The 20,037-nt window shown below is 37.3% G+C and overlaps 1 protein-coding gene and 1 long non-coding RNA gene across 6 annotated transcripts in view; one reads left to right on the top strand and one right to left on the bottom strand.

The window, feature by feature from the left end:
• Window positions 1–2,912: 2,912 nt before the first annotated feature.
• On the bottom strand, window positions 2,913–3,382 carry LOC129744566 (uncharacterized). Its single transcript, XR_008736945.1, has 3 exons — window positions 3,318–3,382; window positions 3,038–3,243; window positions 2,913–2,973 (listed from the first exon to the last, which is right to left on the bottom strand). It is a non-coding gene; the product is annotated as an uncharacterized LOC129744566 (long non-coding RNA).
• An 11,390-nt stretch (window positions 3,383–14,772) lies between these two features.
• Window positions 14,773–20,037, top strand: part of LOC129748550 (G protein-coupled receptor kinase 1) — a 538,704-nt gene continuing 533,439 nt past the window's right edge. For 3 of the 5 annotated variants that reach the window (XM_055743208.1, XM_055743206.1, XM_055743207.1), the window contains exon 1: window positions 14,881–17,449. In XM_055743208.1, coding sequence (XP_055599183.1) covers window positions 17,337–17,449 — 113 coding nt within the window. In that variant the 5' untranslated portion in view covers window positions 14,881–17,336. The other 2 variants (XM_055743204.1, XM_055743205.1) reach the window with 2 other exon arrangements.

Raw genomic sequence — 20,037 nt, 5'->3', positions numbered from 1 at the left:
GTTTGAAGCCGTTTTTTTTTTAAATCTTATAAATGTTATGGCCCATCAAAGTTGAAAAAAAGTTTTGAAATTGTTGATTTCTTTCAATACGATTTTGAAAGTTTCTTCCAATAGGATATCCATATGTTTGAGATTGATTGAGATTTTAAAAATTGTTAGGATTTCCAAATCAGAAGAAATAACAGCGATTTACCAAGAACTACTTTTTTCTTAAAATAAATTTAAATTTGGCAATTTGTCTGCATACTTTCCTCGATATCTCCCACGTACATAAAAATATCGTAAAAAAATTATAATGAGCTTATTTCTTTCAATCCCAAAAATATTGTTGGCCAATACAAAACTCAAAAATTTTCACGTGTTTTCGAGATATTTGGATTTTAACGAGTGTTGTATTAAAACAACATTATGCATTAAAGGGTTAAAAAATTAAAAAATTAAAATTAAATTCAATTATTCCATGCCAAATTCAGAATCCAAAAACTGGAATTCCTTACTATGTATTGGGAACTCAAAATAAGAAAAAAAAAAAAAAAAGAATTCAGAGTTGAAAATTGGAATTGAGAAACTTTTAATTCAGGGAATAATATCAATGAAACACAGCTTTTAGAACTTACACACTTAATCTTTTCTCCTGTGGACGGGACGATTTCGTCCTGTATTTTCAACAGCTGAAATTACAGGACGATCTCGGGACAGCAAACCCGCACAGGAAAACAACTGTCAAACTCTCCTGTATGTTCGAAACGGGATTCTCCCGTAGTTTGCAGTAAGTTGCGAAATTTTCCTGTACGCTCGAGACTGTTTCCTTTCGATGTATACATGAATATTAAGGACTTGTTTTGCAAAAAATAACATTTTTACTATCAAAAGCACATTTATTATTTTATCAGATGAACTTTAACAATTTTAACTTTACTGCTGGTTTGATGATTGTTAGCGATTGTCCAATACTTTGTCTGGAAAAAAACGATGTATTGTTATTTTCCAGTCAGTAATCAATAATTCAATTACATTTACCTGCTTCAATGGTGCTGACTTCAGCGGTTGAATCCTTTTTCCAAACTCCACCTGTTTATCCTTTGAAATTTTTTTTACCACAAGACTTTCAGCAACTTTGGCTGTTGCAACCAACAGCCTCCCGCCGGCTCTAAGTTTCATGATTTCTATGAAAGAGAATAAATAGGAATTTATTATGCAGGACGCAGGCTATGGAGGTTTTTTAAAGACAACTCAACTCACTACTTTCTTAGCGAAACTGTTGAATTATGACACTTCAGTGACTTCGGAACCGTTATAAGCAACAATAGCCGGTAATTTCCCTAAAAGTCTTCCTTTGATCTTCGTCGTTACCGCTCGAATCTCCAACATGTCTCTATCACACAAGCAGAAACTATACGCGCACAAGATAAAGAAGGATAAACAATAAAAGCGCGACAAAAATCGTTTGACAGCTGAAGTTCCCCGTGATACAGGACGATTGTTCGAGTACCTGTGTACTCGTAGGAAATTCATCCAGGATTTCAGGAGAAACGAAGTGTCCTGAGATTCGAGGGAGTTTTCATTCGAATTTCGTGTAAATTCAGCTTTTCCCCAGTGGTTCGGAGAGTCATTATCCAGAGGAGAAAAATTGCATTCTTAGAGCAAACGCACCAATGAGTGAGTATACGCGGCCCGGTTTTGCTCATTTCAGCGGCCCGGTTTTAGGATACACACTCTTTCGCGCACCAGTTGGGTGAGCATCGCGGGCCAGTCTTAACTGTTACACTGAAAAAGGGAATTAAAAAATCATTCATATTAATAAATTCAAAGCGGCAGTTATTTATTCATTCGAAAATAAATTATTTTTTTCAATTGTATTCAAATATTGCACTGTGTTATGGTTAAAAGATACATTGAATGCTATGCATTGAATTTTTTTCATAGTTTAAAAAAAATTTTAAACAGTTGCCTGATAAATTTTTAAATTAGATTCTTACGAACTCGTTCTGTTTATTTTTAAGAAATTGTACAATATCGTACGTGGAATAATCATGAAATTCAACCTTATATCGATACTCCCTTCGGGCCCTAGAAAAAACCACCCTATGTTTCAGTGAGAGATGTGCTGGCCGTGACTTGGACCCCATTTTCGAAATATACCTTTTCCTCTTCTAAAAAAAAGTGATGAATAAAGAAGTTCCAAAAAACCTTATATCGATATACGTTCACAAATGGTTATAGTATTTTATAAACTGTTTAGGAAATCTTAACTGTTCTTAACTGTTAAGAGATCTTTTAAAAAATAATTCGCATATGGTGCCACCCAGACAGTTATCAAAAATCCCAAAGCACATTTCCAGTTAAGTTACCATGCGATCATTACTATTTTGTTATTTTAAATTGAATTTATCATGCATTTTATTCAACATTTTGTAAAATAAAGAATATCATCAATAAGCATTTAGTAGTCTATAATTTTTCAGTGCATGTTTGCTCTCGCCCCTTTCTTGTGAGCAAATTTGGTGACTTTGTCGGTCCCGACGGCAACGGCCCTATTTTGCTCACCCATATACTAACCCCCGGTGCGGTATAAAAGTGATTAAACTCGTGAGCATTTTCACTTTGCTCGCGATTGCTGCGGATGCTCTTAGTGTGTACACACTTAATCTTTTCTCCTGTGGTCGGGACAATTTCGTCCTGTATTTTCAACAGCTGAAAATTACAGGACGATCTCAGGACACAAAAACACTACAGGAAAACCACTGTCAAAATCACCTGTAGATTCGAAACGGGTTTCTCCTGTATTTTGTAGGAATTTGCGAAATTTTCCTGTGCGCTCGAGACAGTTTCCTTTCGATGTGTACATGAAAATTAGGGGTTTGTTTTCATAAAAATAACACTTTATAAACCAAAACTTCATTTATTATTGAGATGTATGGTTTTTAATATCAACTTGCGGCTGGTCCTAATATATGTTTAATTCAGTTGGTCCTGAAAAAAAAAACGATGGAATGTTATTTTTTCAGTCAGTTATGAATATTTTTTAAAAACATACCTCCATAATGTTGTTGATTCTAGCGGTTTTCTGAATGTTCAGCTCTAGCAACCTGGTGCTTGATCCAAATAATTACTCGACCTGTTGTCGTCGAACTCCGCCGGTGAATCCATTGGAACAAACGGTTCTTCCCAGGAGGCTTTCAGCAGCTTCCGTTGTCCCAGCTTAACTACTACTCTGGCCGCACTTTATCGTCTCCAGTGTATCTTTGGAAGAGAAAAATTGTATTAAATGATTGACTGAGGCTTGAAAAGTTCTCTTTTTAGACAACACAACTCACGGCTAGCTGTTTTACTGTTCTTCTTAAAGTTTTCTGTTGAGCTTTGAACTTTCATCGCTGTTGAAAAGGATTGGCGATTTGCAGCTCAAAACGACTGTCAGAGGCAGAGGTGCCAGGTCGTTTTGTCAAAAATCAGGACACCGCGAAGAAAAAATCAGGATTTTTCAGGACACCCCCAAATTGCTGAAAACAAAATGCAGTTCTGCTTAGATTGCATAACTAAAGGCGAAATAAAGGTGCTCAAGACGCCTCGAATTATGCAACTGAAGCGAGAATAACCTTGGCTGGCCTGCAGCTAATATCGAAAAACCTCATTTTAATGTAATTTGAATCAAAGAATCTCATTGGTTCAACTGGTTAAACTATTTTATTTAAGATTTGTTTGATTTTCTCATCATTTAACAATAAATTTAGTTATGATTTGGATATTTTTTAAAAATCAGGACAAATCAGGACATTTTAAGGGTCATTTTTCAAAAATCAGGACAATTCAAGCGTTTTTGAAAAATCAGGACGGTCTCTCAAAAATCAGGACAAATCCTGATAAATCAGGACACCTGACACCCCTGGTCAGAGGGCACTGCGATCAAAATGATGATGTTATGGATTCAAACGTCATATCACATAGTATTTTTTCAAAACAAACCCGAAATTTTAAAAATTTTGCTATTTGAAGAAATCTTAGATAAGAAATAATTAGAGAATAAGGTAAGAAAAATTGAATTACCTAATCCCTGATAGTTTTATTATTCAATCTATGATACTTTTTAGCTTTCGGAAGGCAATATGTTGTGCGAACTTGCAGCAGAATGGAGATTTAATCCGGGAAAAAGGCCTTATGGAAATGCAGATGCAATATCAAATTTCCCTATCGAAATGCAGATGAACGAAACGTTACGTTTGTGATGGAAAACTGACGATTTCACCCGCAAAACAAGGCCAAAACTGAAAAAATGGAAAGACAATTTTTTTAAATTGAAGTCGACAAGGATAACATCAACCCTGAAATCCGCTCGGAACTTTTTGATTCATGTATCAAAAAAAAAAGAAGAAGAAAGCGGATATCGATCCGATCAAACTCGTGATCTAATTCGTCAATCTAAAACTAAACAGAATGTCGAAAGAGGAAGCAGTTATGCAAACGTTGGAGGATGGCAGATTAAGAGCAGGTCAAAACATTTTAACCCATGGATCTATTTGTTTCTCTAGGCAACTTCCTCACAAAACGTGATGCACATTTTTGTTGGGCAGGAATTTTCTGTAATATTATCAAGGATTTTTTGCTTTAAAAAATCATAATAAAATTATAGTTCAGAACATGAGAACTCTGTGAAAACAAGATTTTGCATTCGTTTTATTTGTTTTCATATTTTATATGAATTCCCTTTTAAAAAAGCTTTTTTCCTTATTTCTTGTTTTAATTTGTGGCGATCTGGTCATTCTACTCTTCGGAACCTACACAATTAAAGTTCTGTTGAAGATTATTCATAAGATCTTTTCTCTGTTAATTCATAATTCAAATCTTAAAATTGATTTTTGTTAAAAAGAACGCGAAAAGTTATTTTTGTGTGAAAGAAAAACATTGAAAGTTTTACATTTTGAATTTTCTTATGCAATCCATTAGCTACTTTTGTCCGAAACTTGATAGATTTCTCGAAAATCACAATTTTGAAAACAATTTGTATTCACTTCCATGTTGAAAAACAGCTATCATCACCCTTTTGTTAGTTCTGTAAGTGAGAATCAGCTGGCGCTGCATGTCAAATAGTTTTGCTGCAAATCGCCAATAAGCAAAAAAAAAAAGCGCGGCAGAAAACAGTTGACAGCTGAAGTTTTCCCGTGATACAGGAAGATTGTTCGAGTATCTGTGCACTCGTAAGAATTTCATTCTGGATTTCAGGAGAAATGATGCGTTTCGAAATTCAGGAGGGTTTTCATTCGAATTTCGTATGAATTCAACCATTTCCTGTGGTTCGGAGAGTCGATATCCCGAGGAGGAAAATTGCGTTTGTAGTGTGTAGATTTGAAAATAAAAAAAAATAACTAAATCGGAATTCTATATCTTTGTACTGAAATTCAAATTTCTAATCCTTTATTCAGAATGTTGCATCCCGAATTCGATACTGAATTCTTAATGCATAAATCAGAGCCCAGAAACTGGAATATTCAACTTGGAATTATGAATTCCGAAATTAGAGTTCGGAACATTGAGTTTCGGATTAATAAATTCTGGAATTTAAGTTTTGAATTTTGGATTCAAAACCCTGGTCTCTGAATTTGAAATTCTGAATTCCGAGATGAAAGTTCCAAGTTTTGAATGATAATTAGGAAATTTGCCAATTTTTGAATTTCAATTTCTGGGTTTTCAATTCTAAATATAAATTTTTGGAGAATGAATTTCGAATCAGAATTCTAAATTCAGTGTACAAAATTCAGAAAAAATATTTATAATTCATTTTTAAAATATGAGAATCAGAATACGCGCTACTGAAATTCAACTTTGAGTTCCTCAGAATTCTGAGTTTTGAACACTGAGCTCGGGAATCTGAAAACCGAATTTATACATTAATATTCTAAATACTGAAATCAAAATGGGGAATTCTGAATCCAGAGACTGGAATATCTTATTCACAAAAAAGTTTTCAGAATATTGCATTCTACTCTACAATCTAAATTCAAAAGTCTCAACTGAGTTTAGAAACGCAGCATTCTGAATTCTAAATTTAGAATTCTGTATTCTTTTGATGGGTTGATTCTCGGCTTTCAGTCTCAAGTAAAAACGACTTTTGTTGCTACGGCCCTGAGGGGTGAAATTAGGGGGAACATTAAACCCATTTATGACAGAATGCAGATTGACAGATTTTTGATAGAGTCGGTTGAGGAAGAAAGAAAAGAAGTAAAAAGAAAGAAAGAGGAAAAAGGAGGAATTTAGGAAAAACGTGCTGAAGTTTGTTAGATTGCAGGAGTGAAAATTGATTTGCGCCGTTTTAAAATACAGTTTTTCGTGTCGAGTTCGCTCTAGTTTTGCTTCGAACAAATTGCTTGTTTACAGTAACCATCGATCATCTTTATTGGATAATCGTAAGTCGCTATTAGAACAGAAAAATCATTAGATGTAAAAAATCACTTATTTACACGTGTTCTATCTAGGTGCAATCTAATTCTGTAAGCCTTTTCATCCGTTTGGCGGGACATAGTTACATTGTATTCAATCAAGCACAGATTCCTCAACCGTAAGTAACCAGATTAGATCTGAAAACAACAAGATATAAAATTTGTTAACTCAACAGGAAACTAAGGCCGATAGCGGGAAAGATCCCAGGCAAGCTTACTCAATCAAAGAGTCAAAGACTTATTTGTAAGTTGCTAAGTTTATATTTTCTCTTAACTTGATAGAAATAACACTATGAATAAATTTCCAGTTGAGTCTCGTTGGAATAACGGACTTCAAAAACCTACAACTTTATTTTTACATATCCAACGTTTCGATCCTTATAAGATCTTCATCGGGGACTAAAACAACGAACATAAATGCAACGCCTGCTACATACGATGCGCAATTTAAAACAAGGAATGTTACAACATAAAACAACGAATGTCACAACATAAAACGCAAACCAATGAGCTGAAACGATTATTGGAAAAAGGATACACAATCGAGGACTACGCAATCATCCAACTACGCCAACAAACAGCATTAATAGAACACAAGCAGCTATGCATCATTTGTTCGATATAGACAAAGTCAATACAGACCCCGTTCGTTTTTGGCAACACGCCCGTGAATTTTATGTTGCCAAAATCGAACGGTTTTTTTTGTCACTTTTTTATTTCAAATTTTAATTTCAAATGATTCAAAATTGATGTAAAACCTTATAATAGCATGAAATTTTTCAATTTGGCTCAATTATATTAGTTTTAAGCAATAACACATGGAAAAATTCGTGTTTTTACAGTTTAAAACTATTATAAATAAGCCAAATTGCAAAAATTTTATGCTAATATTACGTTTTACATTAATTTTGATTAAAGTGAAATGAAAATAGAAAATAAAAAAGTTACAAAAAAAAACCGTCGTTTTTGGATGTTGCCAAAATCGAACGGTTTTTGCTCGGATGTTGCCAAAATCGAATGTTGCCAAAATCGAACGGGGTCTGTATTATTAACAGAGGTGACAATCAAGCAGGGTTCAACACGCAGGAGTGCGTCGAATGAGAAAGAGCAAATAAAACGCAGCTCTTTCGTTCTCGGTTCACGGGCACATTTGATTGCTCGAAATTCTCTCGAGAAATTTGCGACCAAAACGCAGATTGAAAATTTTTGAGCTGAGCGAATTTGCGCGCGCCTATTCGAGAGCTCGAGCGGTTCGAAAACTGCGTTTGCGATTATCTAGCCGCGTGCGTTTAGGAACACCGAGCATCTACCGTGAGGACACGGCGGCTCACCGATCAGCGCACGCGGCTCTCTTTAGCACACGGTGTGTGGGCCGTGTGTTTTGTGTTTGGGGGGCGATTAAGAAATCTGTACGAATAATTTAATTAATAGAATTGGTTAAACAGTTTGTAGCGCGCAACGGGATTGGTGGGAGGGTTATTACAATGAATGTTAAAAGTTTTAAAATATTTATAAGTTATAGTTACCAACACTAGTAACTATGAAATTTTTACCATGAACTAGTAAAATTTCGCGAAAAAGACCAAATTAAAGAGCAAGGGATGTTAAAATGAAACCGTTTAGATCGATCATATTGATCGATGGTTGGAATATTAATTAGTTGTTGTGTCTTTGGGGAGATTAAACGCGAAATTAAAACAAATTAATGATGATTAACGGCACAAGTACCGCGAGAAATTAGTTTAGCTTCGATTTCAACATGCAAACCCTCTAGTGAAAGGGTTTGATTTGTAGGTGACGAAAAATAGTGTCGCGAGTTCGCTAGTACAAGCTACTAGTGTTAGTACTGGTAGAAATGAGTTTAGCTCCGATTTCAACTTGCGACCCCTCTAGTGGAAGGGTTTGACTTGTAGGTGTCGAAAACTAGTGTCGCGAGCTCGCTAGTACAAGCTACTAGTGTTAGTACAAGTAGAAATTAGTTTAGCTCCGATTTCAACTTGCGAACCCTCTAGTGAAAGGGTTTGACTTGTAGGTGACGAAAACTAGTATCGCGAGTTCGCTAGTACAAGCTACTAGTGTTAGTACTGGTAGAAATGAGTTTAGCTCCGATTTCAACTTGCGACCCCTCTAGTGGAAGGGTTTGACTTGTAGGTGTCGAAAACTAGTGTCGCGAGCTCGCTAGTACAAGCTACTAGTGTTAGTACAAGTAGAAATTAGTTTAGCTCCGATTTCAACTTGCGAACCCTCTAGTGAAAGGGTTTGACTTGTAGGTGACGAAAACTAGTATCGCGAGTTCGCTAGTACAAGCTACTAGTGTTAGTACTGGTAGAAATGAGTTTAGCTCCGATTTCAACTTGCGACCCCTCTAGTGGAAGGGTTTGACTTGTAGGTGTCGAAAACTAGTGTCGCGAGCTCGCTAGTACAAGCTACTAGTGTTAGTACAAGTAGAAATTAGTTTAGCTCCGATTTCAACTTGCGAACCCTCTAGTGAAAGGGTTTGACTTGTAGGTGACGAAAACTAGTATCGCGAGTTCGCTAGTACAAGCTACTAGTGTTAGTACAGGTAGAAATTAGTTTAGCTCCGATTTCAACTTTCGACCGGTCAAATGAAAGGGATTGACTCATAGGTGACGAAAACTAGTGTCGCGAGTTCGCTAGTACAAGCTACTAGTGTTAGTACAGGTAGAAATTATTTTAGCTCCGATTTAAACTTTCGACCGGTCAAGTGAAAGGGTTTGACTTGTGGATGACGAAAAATAGTGTCGCGAGTTCGCTAGTACAAGCTACTAGTGTTAGTACCGCGAGAAATTAGTTCAGCTCCGATTTCAACTTTCGACCGGTCAAGTGAAAGAGGTTGACTTGCAGGTGACTAAAAATAGTGTCGCGAGTTCGCTAGTACAAGCTACTAGTGTTAGTACCGCGAGAAATGTGTTTAGCTCCAATGTCAACTTTCGACCAGTCAAATGAAAGGGATTGACTTGTAGGTGACGAAAAATAGTGTCGCGAATTCCCTAGTACAAGCTACTAGTGTTAGTACCGCGAGAAATTAGTTCAGCTCCGATTTCAACATGCGACACCTCTAGTAAAAGGGTTTGACTTGTAGATGACGAAAAATAGTGTCGCGAGTTCGCTAGTACAAGCTACTAGTATTAGTACAGGTAGAAATAAGTTCAGCTCTGCTTTCAACTTTTGACTGGTCAAGTGAAAAGGTTGACATGCAGGTGACGAAAAATAGTGTCACGAGCTCGCTAGTACAAGCTACTTATGTTAGTACAGGTAGAAACTAGTTTTGCTCCGATTCCAACTTTCGACTGGTCAAGTGAAAAGGGTTTGAACTAAACTTATTTCTACCGGTACTAACACTTATAGCTTGGACAAGTGAATTCGTCAAGTCAAACTCTTTCACTTGACCGGTCGAAAGTTGAATTGGGAGCTAAACTAATTTCTATCGGTACTAATATTAATAGCTCGTACTAGAGAACTCGCGACTTTATTTTTCGTCACCTACAAGTCAAACACTTTCACTTGACCGGTCGAAAATTGAAATAGAAGCTAAACTCATTTCTACCTGTACTAATGCTAGTAGCTTGTATTAGTGAACTCGCGATACTAGTTTTGGTCACCTGCAAGTCAAACCCATACATTTGACCGGTCGAAAGTTTGGATCGGAGCTAAACTAATTTCTACCTGTACTAATACTAGTAGCTTGTACTAGCGAACTCACGATATTACTTTTCGTCATCCACAAGTCAAACCCTTTCACTTGACCGGTCGCAAGTTGAAATCGGAGCTAAACTAATTTCTACTTGTACTAACACTAGTAGCTTGTACTAGCGAGCTCGCGACACTATTTGTCGTCATCTTCAAGTCAAACCCTTTCACTTGACCGGTCGAAAGTTGAAATCGGAGATAAACTAATTTCTACCTGTACTAACACTAGTAGCTTGTACTAGCGAACTCGCGACACTATTTTTCGTCACCTACGAGTCAATCCCTTTCATTTGACCGGTCGAAAGTTGAAATCGGAGCTAAACTAATTTCTACCTGTACTAACACTAGTAGCTTGTACTAGTGAACTCGCGACACTAGTTTTCGTCACCTACAAGTCAAACCCTTTCACTAGAGCGGTCGCAAGTTGAAATCGGAGCTTAACTAATTTCTACTTGTACTAACACTAGTAGCTTGTACTAGCGAGCTCGCGACACTATTTGTCGTCATCTTCAAGTCAAACCCTTTCACTTGACCGGTCGAAAGTTGAAATCGGAGCTAAACTAATTTCTACCTGTACTAACACTAGTAGCTTGTACTAGCGAACTCGCGACACTATTTTTCGTCACCTACGAGTCAATCCCTTTCATTTGACCGGTCGAAAGTTGAAATCGGAGCCAAACTAATTTCTAGCTGTACTAACACTAGTAGCTTGTACTAGCGAGCTCGCGACACTAGCTTTCGTCACCTACAAGTCAAACCCTTCCACTAGAGGGGTCGCATGTTGAAATCGGAGCTAAACACATTTCTCGCGGTACTAACATTAGAAGCTTGTACTAGCGAACTCACGGCACTATTTTTCGTCACCTACAAATCAAACCCTTTCACTAAAGGGGTCGAAAGTTAAAATCGGAGCTAAACTAATTTCTACTGGTATTTGTTCCGTTAATCATCATTAGTTTGTTTTAATTTCGCGTATGTACTATCTTCCTATAGAAAAGCCAACAAATTAAATTCGAATCATATTCTTATTTAATCGATTTGAATCCCATTGTCTGAATTTACTTTGCATTAATAGTGGTCGCGACAGTCAAATTCATAACATTTCAATGTTACGATTGAAATTTCGTGACATTATAAATATCGATGTCGCCGTAGCATTTCCAAAAAAAGGATGTCATTCTTGGTATCGAAATTTTACTAGTTAATGGTAAAATTTTCATAAATACTAGTGCTTGGAGCTATTAATAATATGTAACGTAAACCTCCTACATTGATTATTTTAATCCTCCCGCCAAGTCCATTGCCCGCTACCATTTGTTCTAACTATTTTGCTGATGAAATTAAACACACAGATTTATCAATCGGGCCACGGCAAATACAAAACACAAGCCCCACACTAGAGCCCGTGCGCGCCGCCCGGTGACAAAAATAGAGCCGCCTCAGACCGTTTGGAGGGCCGCCGCGAGCTGCATTGAGAGCCGCTGCGTGCTGTTCTGTTAACCAAAAGAGAGACCTCGCACGCCGCTCGGTTAGGACGCGCAGTGAGCTAGCCGTGCCTGTCTGACTCGGCCGCTCGCGCAGATTTCGGATAGCGCATCTCGTCGACGAGAACGAGTGGAAAAGATAGAGCGAGCGTGTTTTTGTTTAGAGCGAGAGTGCGTCAACGGCCAGAACGCAAACGATGAAGTGTTTTGCACGAGAGAATGGTTTGCGTGTGTTGCGCGTGGCTAAAAGAGTGCGTTTTGTTGAACCCTGCAATCAAGACAAACTAAATATGCTAGAAGGTGGTCACATAAAAACTGCAAATTCGTCTATTAATATTAAAAAAGACACAGACATCATACACATTTCGTACAACAACATTTTTCCGTGTCTCGAAAAAATACGAAAAAAGAAACCAAAACAAAAAAAACACAGACCAACTGTCAGACTCCATGAGTACATCACAAACGCCTAAAATTAAACAACAACATAAAAAGTGTTTCAAAAATCAACAATAGCCCAGAAAAGAACTTTTAACTGTAAGTCAGACAAAAAAAATTATAACAGAAACCGCCAGCAGTAAACGATACGCCGTATCAAACCAGCCAAAAAACGACAACTTTTTCGGTAAGAATCATTTAGATTCAGTAGACGTAAACGAATTTTTTTAATAAATTTTAGTCCCTGATGAAAATTCTATGAGGATCGAAACGATGGGTATGTCAAAATAAAGTCTTTTTTACTAAAAAACTTGAGACTGAAAGCCGAGAACCAACCCACCAAAAGTAAACTATACAGGCGCCCCAAAAGGAGAACTCTGTAAATATTCTGAATTCTGAATTTATTATTTTCTACAACTGTGTTTGATGTCTACTCTTGGGCTCGAACTCGTGGACCTCGGCTCAGCAGGCAACTGACTTGTCCACTGAGCTATATCACAAGTCCTGTCCTGTCCAGTCCTGAATTCTGATTTAAGAACTCTGAATTAGGAAAAAAACAAACTATGAATTTTTAGCTCTGCATTCTGAATTGTGAACCAAAATTCAGAACTTTTTTCTTTTTCATATTTTTTTTGTCATTTTGTGAATTTTTTTAAGTCTATTTTTCTAAGTCTATGTTGTCTTTTAATGGTTTTTAGACTTAAAAGTCTTTGAGGTCATTTTAGTCTTTTTAGTCTTTTTAGTCTTTTTAGTCTTTTTAGTCTTTTTAGTCTTTTTAGTCTTTTTAGTCTTTTTAGTCTTTTTAGTCTTTTTAGTCTTTTTAGTCTTTTTAGTCTTTTTAGTCTTTTTAGTCTTTTTAGTCTTTTTAGTCTTTTTAGTCTTTTAAGTCTTTTTAGTCTTTTTAGTCTTTTTAGTCTTTTTAGTCTTTTATAGTCTTTTTAGTCTTTTTAGTCTTTTTAGTCTTTTTAGTCTTTTTAGTCTTTTTAGTCTTTTTAGTCTTTTTAGTCTTTTTAGTCTTTTTAGTCTTTTTAGTCTTTTTAGTCTTTTTAGTCTTTTTAGTCTTTTTAGTCTTTTTAGTCTTTTTAGTCTTTTTAGTCTTTTTAGTCTTTTTAGTCTTTTTAGTCTTTTTAGTCTTTTTAGTCTTTTTAGTCTTTTTAGTCTTTTTAGTCTTTTTAGTCTTTTTAGTCTTTTTAGTCTTTTTAGTCTTTTTAGTCTTTTTAGTCTTTTTAGTCTTTTTGGTCTTTTTAGTCTTTTTAGTCTTTTTAGTCTTTTTAGTCGTTTTAGTCTTTTTAGTCTTTTTAGTCTTAAGTGTGAGTGTTTTAGTCTTTTTGGTCTTTTTAGTCTTTTTAGTCTTTTTAGTCTCTTTAGTCTTTACAGTCTTTTAAGTCTTTTTAGTCTTTTTAATCTTCTTAGTCTTTCTAGTCTACTCTTAAGTGTGAGTTTATTAGTCTTTTTTGTATCTTTTGTCTTTTTTTGTAGGTACATTTGTACCATTGTTCCCACTGATCGTCGAGAGCTGACAGAAGAACGATAACAACGCACACTCGATTCGGTGGGGTGGGTGGCCCCCATCCATTCTGTCGCTCCCTCAAAGCCAGAGCGAGCGAGTCCTAGGAGCAGCAGCAGCGAAAAGAAAAACAAAACAAAACCTGACATCAGTTTTCTGCTCACTAGGTAGCTGCTTGCTACTATACTGTGATGGAGCATCGCCATCTTTGTTAGTATTTGTGTCCAGTGGGTGAGTTGGGTGATGGGTGTTGAAGTTGGGTGGTACTTGGGGAAACGACACTCACTCTCTCCTGTTCTTTTTGTCACTCGAGTGCAACGTTGCCACATCCAAATCTGTACCGCTCATCGAAAAAATCTTTTTCATCTGTACCAAAAACTCAAAAATCTGTACCAAAATCTGTACCGAAGAAAACAAAGTTCTGCAATCAAAGTATTATTTTGTTTATTTTTAATCTCAAATAAAGATAAATAGATACTTTATTACAAATAGTACAATTTTTTACTTAAACACTTTTTGTGAAACTCATTGATTCATTTTATTTTTTCTCTCTTTAAAAAACTGAAATTGAAAGTATAACATAACAAACACTTCCTAATGTTCATGATGTTTATACATAGTTTTATTAAAACGATTTTCGAGTGTCATATTAAATACGAAATTTTTCGATCCACTGTTTAATCTTAACTGACTTTTCGTTCTAAAGATAGCGTCCAATGTGTCAACACTCGGACAATTACGAACTTTGGTTTCATTGGAATTTACTCCCCAGAAAATGCGCTTAACCACTGCTGACGAAAGGGGGATGATATTCAGATATTTAATTATTTGTAGCAAACTTGCAAATTTAATTATTCCATCGTGCACTTCCCAGTAAGGAACTCCTATCGTCAGAATACTAAAGGCTAACTTTTGACTTATTTTCTATAAAGTTTTGAATCGCCTGGATGAAAGCTAAGCGTAAAAACTTTTTTCAGTTTTTAAAAGTCAAAAATCTGTACAAATCTGTACCAAATTTTGAAAATCTGTCATCTGTACGTACAGATTCTGTACCAAAAATGAGCTCAAAAATCTGTACCTGTCTAGATAAATCTGTACATGTGGCAACCATGCTCGAGTGTGAGTTCTCGTCTTGCGTGAGAAATTGGGGGAGCCCAGCTTGCCTGGAATGGAGCTCGCTTTGCTGCTCCATTTAGTGAGTAAGCAGAGCTAGTCGCGTTCGGACGGTTGTCATCAGCAGCAGTTGCAGCATCGGTGATCTGGAGTAGTGACCTCTTACTTCTACCACGGGTGCGTTTGTGTGTCCAACTCCCCCCTCTACATTGTTTTGAGGGGTTATCATCTCACCCAGTCAGGGCTGCTTCGCTTTAAAAAAAAAAATAAGTTTTTGATGAATGTGGTGATACGGAGAAGTTAAGGATACAGACAACATCCATTCGGTGGATGTTTTGTTTTGTCTTTTGACAGAAGTGCGTGTGGGATAATTTTTATCTTCGGGGTCCTTGTGGACCGGAAAGATTTTTGCGTTTGCGTGTCGGTTGCGATTTTCTCGGAAGATTTGTCTTGACACTTGGTTTGGTTGTGCCACCGCCGACAGATTGTCGGGAGTGGGAGGTTCTTCGGCTAGAAAACTGACTCGGTGGGACGGGATGTGTCAAGGCTTGATTATATGAATGGTACCTACTGCTGGTAACTAGACGACTAAGTGGGGTATTATCATCATCAGAGCAGCTCTACTAACCAGGTTCAGCGTAGAGCTGCAGGTAAACGGCAAAAGTTTGCAAGCGCGCGCGAGTATTGATGGGGTCTCAGGGCTACTGACTTTGCTGATACAGAGAACGCGAGAAGTGTTGCGATTTAGCCTTAAGGTGTGCTATGGACGGCTGTTGTAGTCTCAAGGCTTTTTTCGGAGACCGGGTCGTTGTTTTAGTGGCTGTCTTTTTTTTTTGTATTAACTTGAGGCGGTCTTTGGGGACAGGTTTTTTTTCATTCTCTTAAATTGAAAAAAACGACGGCAGCCTCAGAGATTCGATACCGCGGTGTTGTCCCAGTGCAAGGTTTTTTTTTTCTTGTGCTTCATTACTTGCGCTCATGGGCAAGTAAATTCGCGTATTACTCATATGCCTATGTTTCGATTTTTGGAGCATTCCCGAGCGATTTGGTGCGCCTGAATTCGGCTGTGGTGGGTGTCCAGACATTGGCGTAGTCGGATCTCTCGCCGTCGTGCTTTACTGTGTGTAGGAGGCACGCAGAGAGGGCGCCCAATCCAGTTGTGCTGTGCTAGTCATCCTGGCCGGAGTGCTTTTGGAGACTTTTTTTTATCATTGTGCTTCAGCCTGATAAGAGGTACCTTGAGACGGAACCTTGCAACAGCTCGAGCGTTGTTGTTCAGAGTTAAGTGCATCGCAGCTAGGGAAGTTGAGATATTCGTGGAACTGGCTACGCATTAAGGCTTAAGTGTTTTCCGATGTACGTGGGCATTAATCTACGAAAATGCATGCTTCGTAATTGAAGTTGGCAAAAAATTGTGATTCTTTTTTTCCGGTTGCTTGAGATTGCACTCGTGAGTGACCTAGTTGTTAGTTTACAACGGAGCAGAACCTCTGGAGAAGAGAGTTCGCGTGAAACCGAAAAGCGTGAGAGTTCTCCTAGCAAGCCCTGAGCGAGCAGAGCCGAAAAGCACTGACCGAGTGAGAAGATGTTTGTAATGTGTTGATTTTTTCGCTGTGTCTCTAGCTAGTTGCGCTGCAAGCCCTAATTGCGATTTCAATAACACAGAAGTATCCAGTTGAAATTCTTCTATTCAGTCATTCATTCATTTGTTTATGCTGAGAGTGGAAGAAATTGTTGCTTGCTGCTGGCTGACGCAAAAATCGCCATATCCAGATCTAATTCCTTGAGATATTGGCTCGGTTGGAAGAAAATAGAGGCTGAATCGGTGAAGCATCAGCTGGGTGAATGGTGAAGTGAGGAGCTGCTTCAAGTGTTACAATAAATATGAGTCAATTTAGCTTTTTTAGTTAAGTATTTCCATGTATTTTTTCAGAAGCTACCAGTGATGATCCAGGAAAATTGATTGTGTAATTTAGTGTGAATTTTCTTGATTCGGTCCCTGAGGAAATCTGCGGATAGCTCCTTTGAGACTTTGAAGATCGGTGTCAACTGAGGATAATTATTGTCATTATACGAATGTATCACGGCGATATGCTAGCGTAAAACATCCCTTGTGGCGTTCGGAAAAAATCTTGGGAATCCACTTGTTGTCATTATTGTTGTTACCATTATTATTGCTCTTTGGGTGGAAAAGCGGAAACAAGAGAAAGAGCGCGAGAGTGTGGAAAAGCGTGCTCCAAGTGTCCTCACAGTAAGGAGCAAGTTCGGGGGGAGTCGGAGAAGAGCCGGAAAAAAGGAAATGCTCCCAGCAGGGCCAAAGTGTTAAAAAGTTTATTTGTTGTGCGGTTTTCCAAAGCCGTCGCTGCTGCTCCACTTTGTGTTTGTGTGTCTGTGTGGTCTCCTTCAAGTGGCACTAGGGGGTGGTGAAAAATTTACCCATCACAACCCACCGAAGTACCATCAAAGCAATCACTGCTGCTTCGCGCGACAGCGGCGGATTCTTGTGGAGCTTGGTAACAAAACACATCCTTGGCAACCGGAGAGCAGTCGGCAGCAGAGTTGTCAGGCGAGCACAGAAAAAAAGAGACCCGGTTTTCGCGTGTTCTCCCTCGATCTAACGAACGATAACAACACCATACAGGAAGAGCCAAGATGGCGGACCTGGAAGCAGTGCTGGCCGATGTCAGCTATCTGATGGCGATGGAGAAATCCAAATGCATGCCGGCGGCCCGAGCCAGCAAGAAGATTATCCTCCCGGATCCAAGGTAAGCAATACTCACACTTGTTTCCTTATTCCTTACACCAGACACCCCCATAAACCTAAACAGGACCGTACTGGCCACTATACTATCGAGTAAAAAGAAACGCAACAACCGTGTAGAAACAAAAAACTGAAACTTGTTTTTACACGGTTCACCGATTGACGACTAACGATAATAGTATTAATCGTCACTGGCCGACGGACGACATCGTAGTCGTCGTCGTTGACATTCATCTGATATTGATGCGTATCGTGTAAGCTCTACTTCTAGCTTCGCCACCCGCATCGCTTCAGCTCCTGGTATTTGTCCTTCCCCCCACCTCATGGTGGTTAGAAAGTATCAGGTGCTGCTGGATCTGAACCGGAAAAATGTGGACGAGGGAAAATTTACTTTTGTAAAAAAAAATACAATCGATACTAGGTACATACTATCGGTTTGGTTTTTTTGAGCCATAGTTTTTTTTCGGGGTTGTGTTACCCCCGTTGGCATATTTTGTTACAGGAGACTATTTTCGTAATAGATAACTTTGCACCTCCTTCCTTCTGTTGTTGAAATTTTTGAAGCTCCCTCTTCTATCAATTGATGGGTGCGTGCCATCAGCTTAATTAATGTCCCGAAAGAACAATGAAACGCATATTTGGTCTTCGATTGAACGAAATTTCCGAGCTTTTCCTCGTTTCATGCTTTGTGAACCAAGTGTTTTCGTCTAGAGAGCCATATCTATAATCACTTTAAAAGGAAATAAAAAAGATAAAAATCAATCAAGAACTAAAATATATAGACTACAATCACTTAAAACTCCCAACTCTTATTATCTGACTCAATATGACAGCTAGAGTTAAACTCATCTACCACACGGGCTAAGAACTTCATGTAGCATAGCGGAATACTGGTACGTACCATGTCAGACAATGAACGTCAATTAACCACGATGGTAGATGAAAGTGGTGATAAAACGCCGGGAAGCATGTATTTGGTCTCGGGTTAATTAAACTAAATTGCTGATCGTGACACAATTTCAACCAGTTTTTAATTGGTGATCTATTTCTAGAATTGGAAAAAAATTGAAGCTGAACTTTGAACCCTCTGGCTCAGAATTTTGAACATTGAATGTGAACTCTGAATCTGAATTATAATTCTGAACTCTGAATCTCAATTATGTATTTAGACATAAAAACACCTAACAATTTAATCCTCTGTAGCCATGATTTTCAATTTTTTTTATCAAATTTAAATTTATTTGAATTATTTTTTATAAAGTAAAAGTAGTGTCCCAAATTACCGGACTGATGAAAATGTTATGCGCTGTAGACTAAAATTGATCCAGGCTTAGTACAAGATGTCATGCCAAATTCGGGTCAGGTCCGATCCCGGAAAGGGGTTGCTAAACAAGTCTGAATTTTGTATGGGATTTTGAGACATTTTGTTCGGGAGAAACATTATCGATTTCAACCATTTTTGATGCTTTTGATTGCATAATCTTAAGATTGTAGATCTGTAGGAGAGAGTTGGATTTCTTGATTCCCTTTCATGTGTCCATTATATCTTTTATGGAAAATTGTCGTTCTTAAAACCCATTTTTTCTCTCTAAAAATGAACTCTCAAGCATAGATTTATGATTTTAAACAACTTTTGTTGAACGGAATACTGTATCGTTGAGGAACAAATATGGAAAGTTTGAAAAATTGCATAACCACAGGGGCTAAATATGGAACATGACTTTCAGCACTTCACACTTCGATTTTTTTTCTTTAAATTTTAAATCATTGAAAGCTTACTCATATCTACATTTCTACGTTATTGAAGGTTTATTTATGGTTTTCATAAAATTGTTGAATTCGGTTAAGAGTAAATTGCTTAGAAGATAAAATTGCAAAATTTGCTAAATTTGATAAATTTACTACATTTAAAGAATTTTTATTGATTAAAATCGATTCAATAATAAGGCTACCGAGCATGCTCCCAAAAAAATCAGTTTTTCGTGAAACAATTTTAACAAGAACTATATGTAAATGTGACTATTAGTCAGTTTAATAATGTTTCCTAAAATTGTTCAAATGCTTAAAACCGAAAAATCACTGAAAGTCATTTTCCTTGCTATGCAATTTCAGACAAAAATTGTCAAACAGGTTTCCTTAACAGTTCTTCAAAACTATCTAAAATCTATCATTATTCTGGGCAGCTTTAAACGAGATGCTCTAATTAAAAAAAGCGACCTTCATTTGATAAAGTTGACATGATTTGAATAAAAAGTGTGATGGCACATCTGTTGCCTAATTTTATTTTTATTGAAGCATTCTTTCTTAAAAATAATCTCAAAATGTTTTTTTTAAATAGTAATAGACAAGCAGTCTTCATAATACAAAACATAGAACTTTATTATTTATCCAACGTTTCGGTACTTGTTGGCACCATTTTCAGGGAAACTGAGATAGTTTTATATAACTGAAAGGTTTTAGTAAATTTGATATTGTTATAATGTTCAAATTGCTGTGTTATCCTACTTAGAAAAATGTATCTATCCTTTGTTAGTTTACTTGAGATAAGTCTATTGCCACATTGCTGATCGATCGGTAGATTGCACGTCGAAA

This window comes from Uranotaenia lowii, chromosome 2, assembly GCF_029784155.1.
Source record: "Uranotaenia lowii strain MFRU-FL chromosome 2, ASM2978415v1, whole genome shotgun sequence".
Classification (NCBI taxonomy): domain Eukaryota; kingdom Metazoa; phylum Arthropoda; class Insecta; order Diptera; family Culicidae; genus Uranotaenia; species Uranotaenia lowii.
Note: the sequence above shows the minus strand (reverse complement) of the source record. Positions and strands in the feature narration are given on the sequence as shown.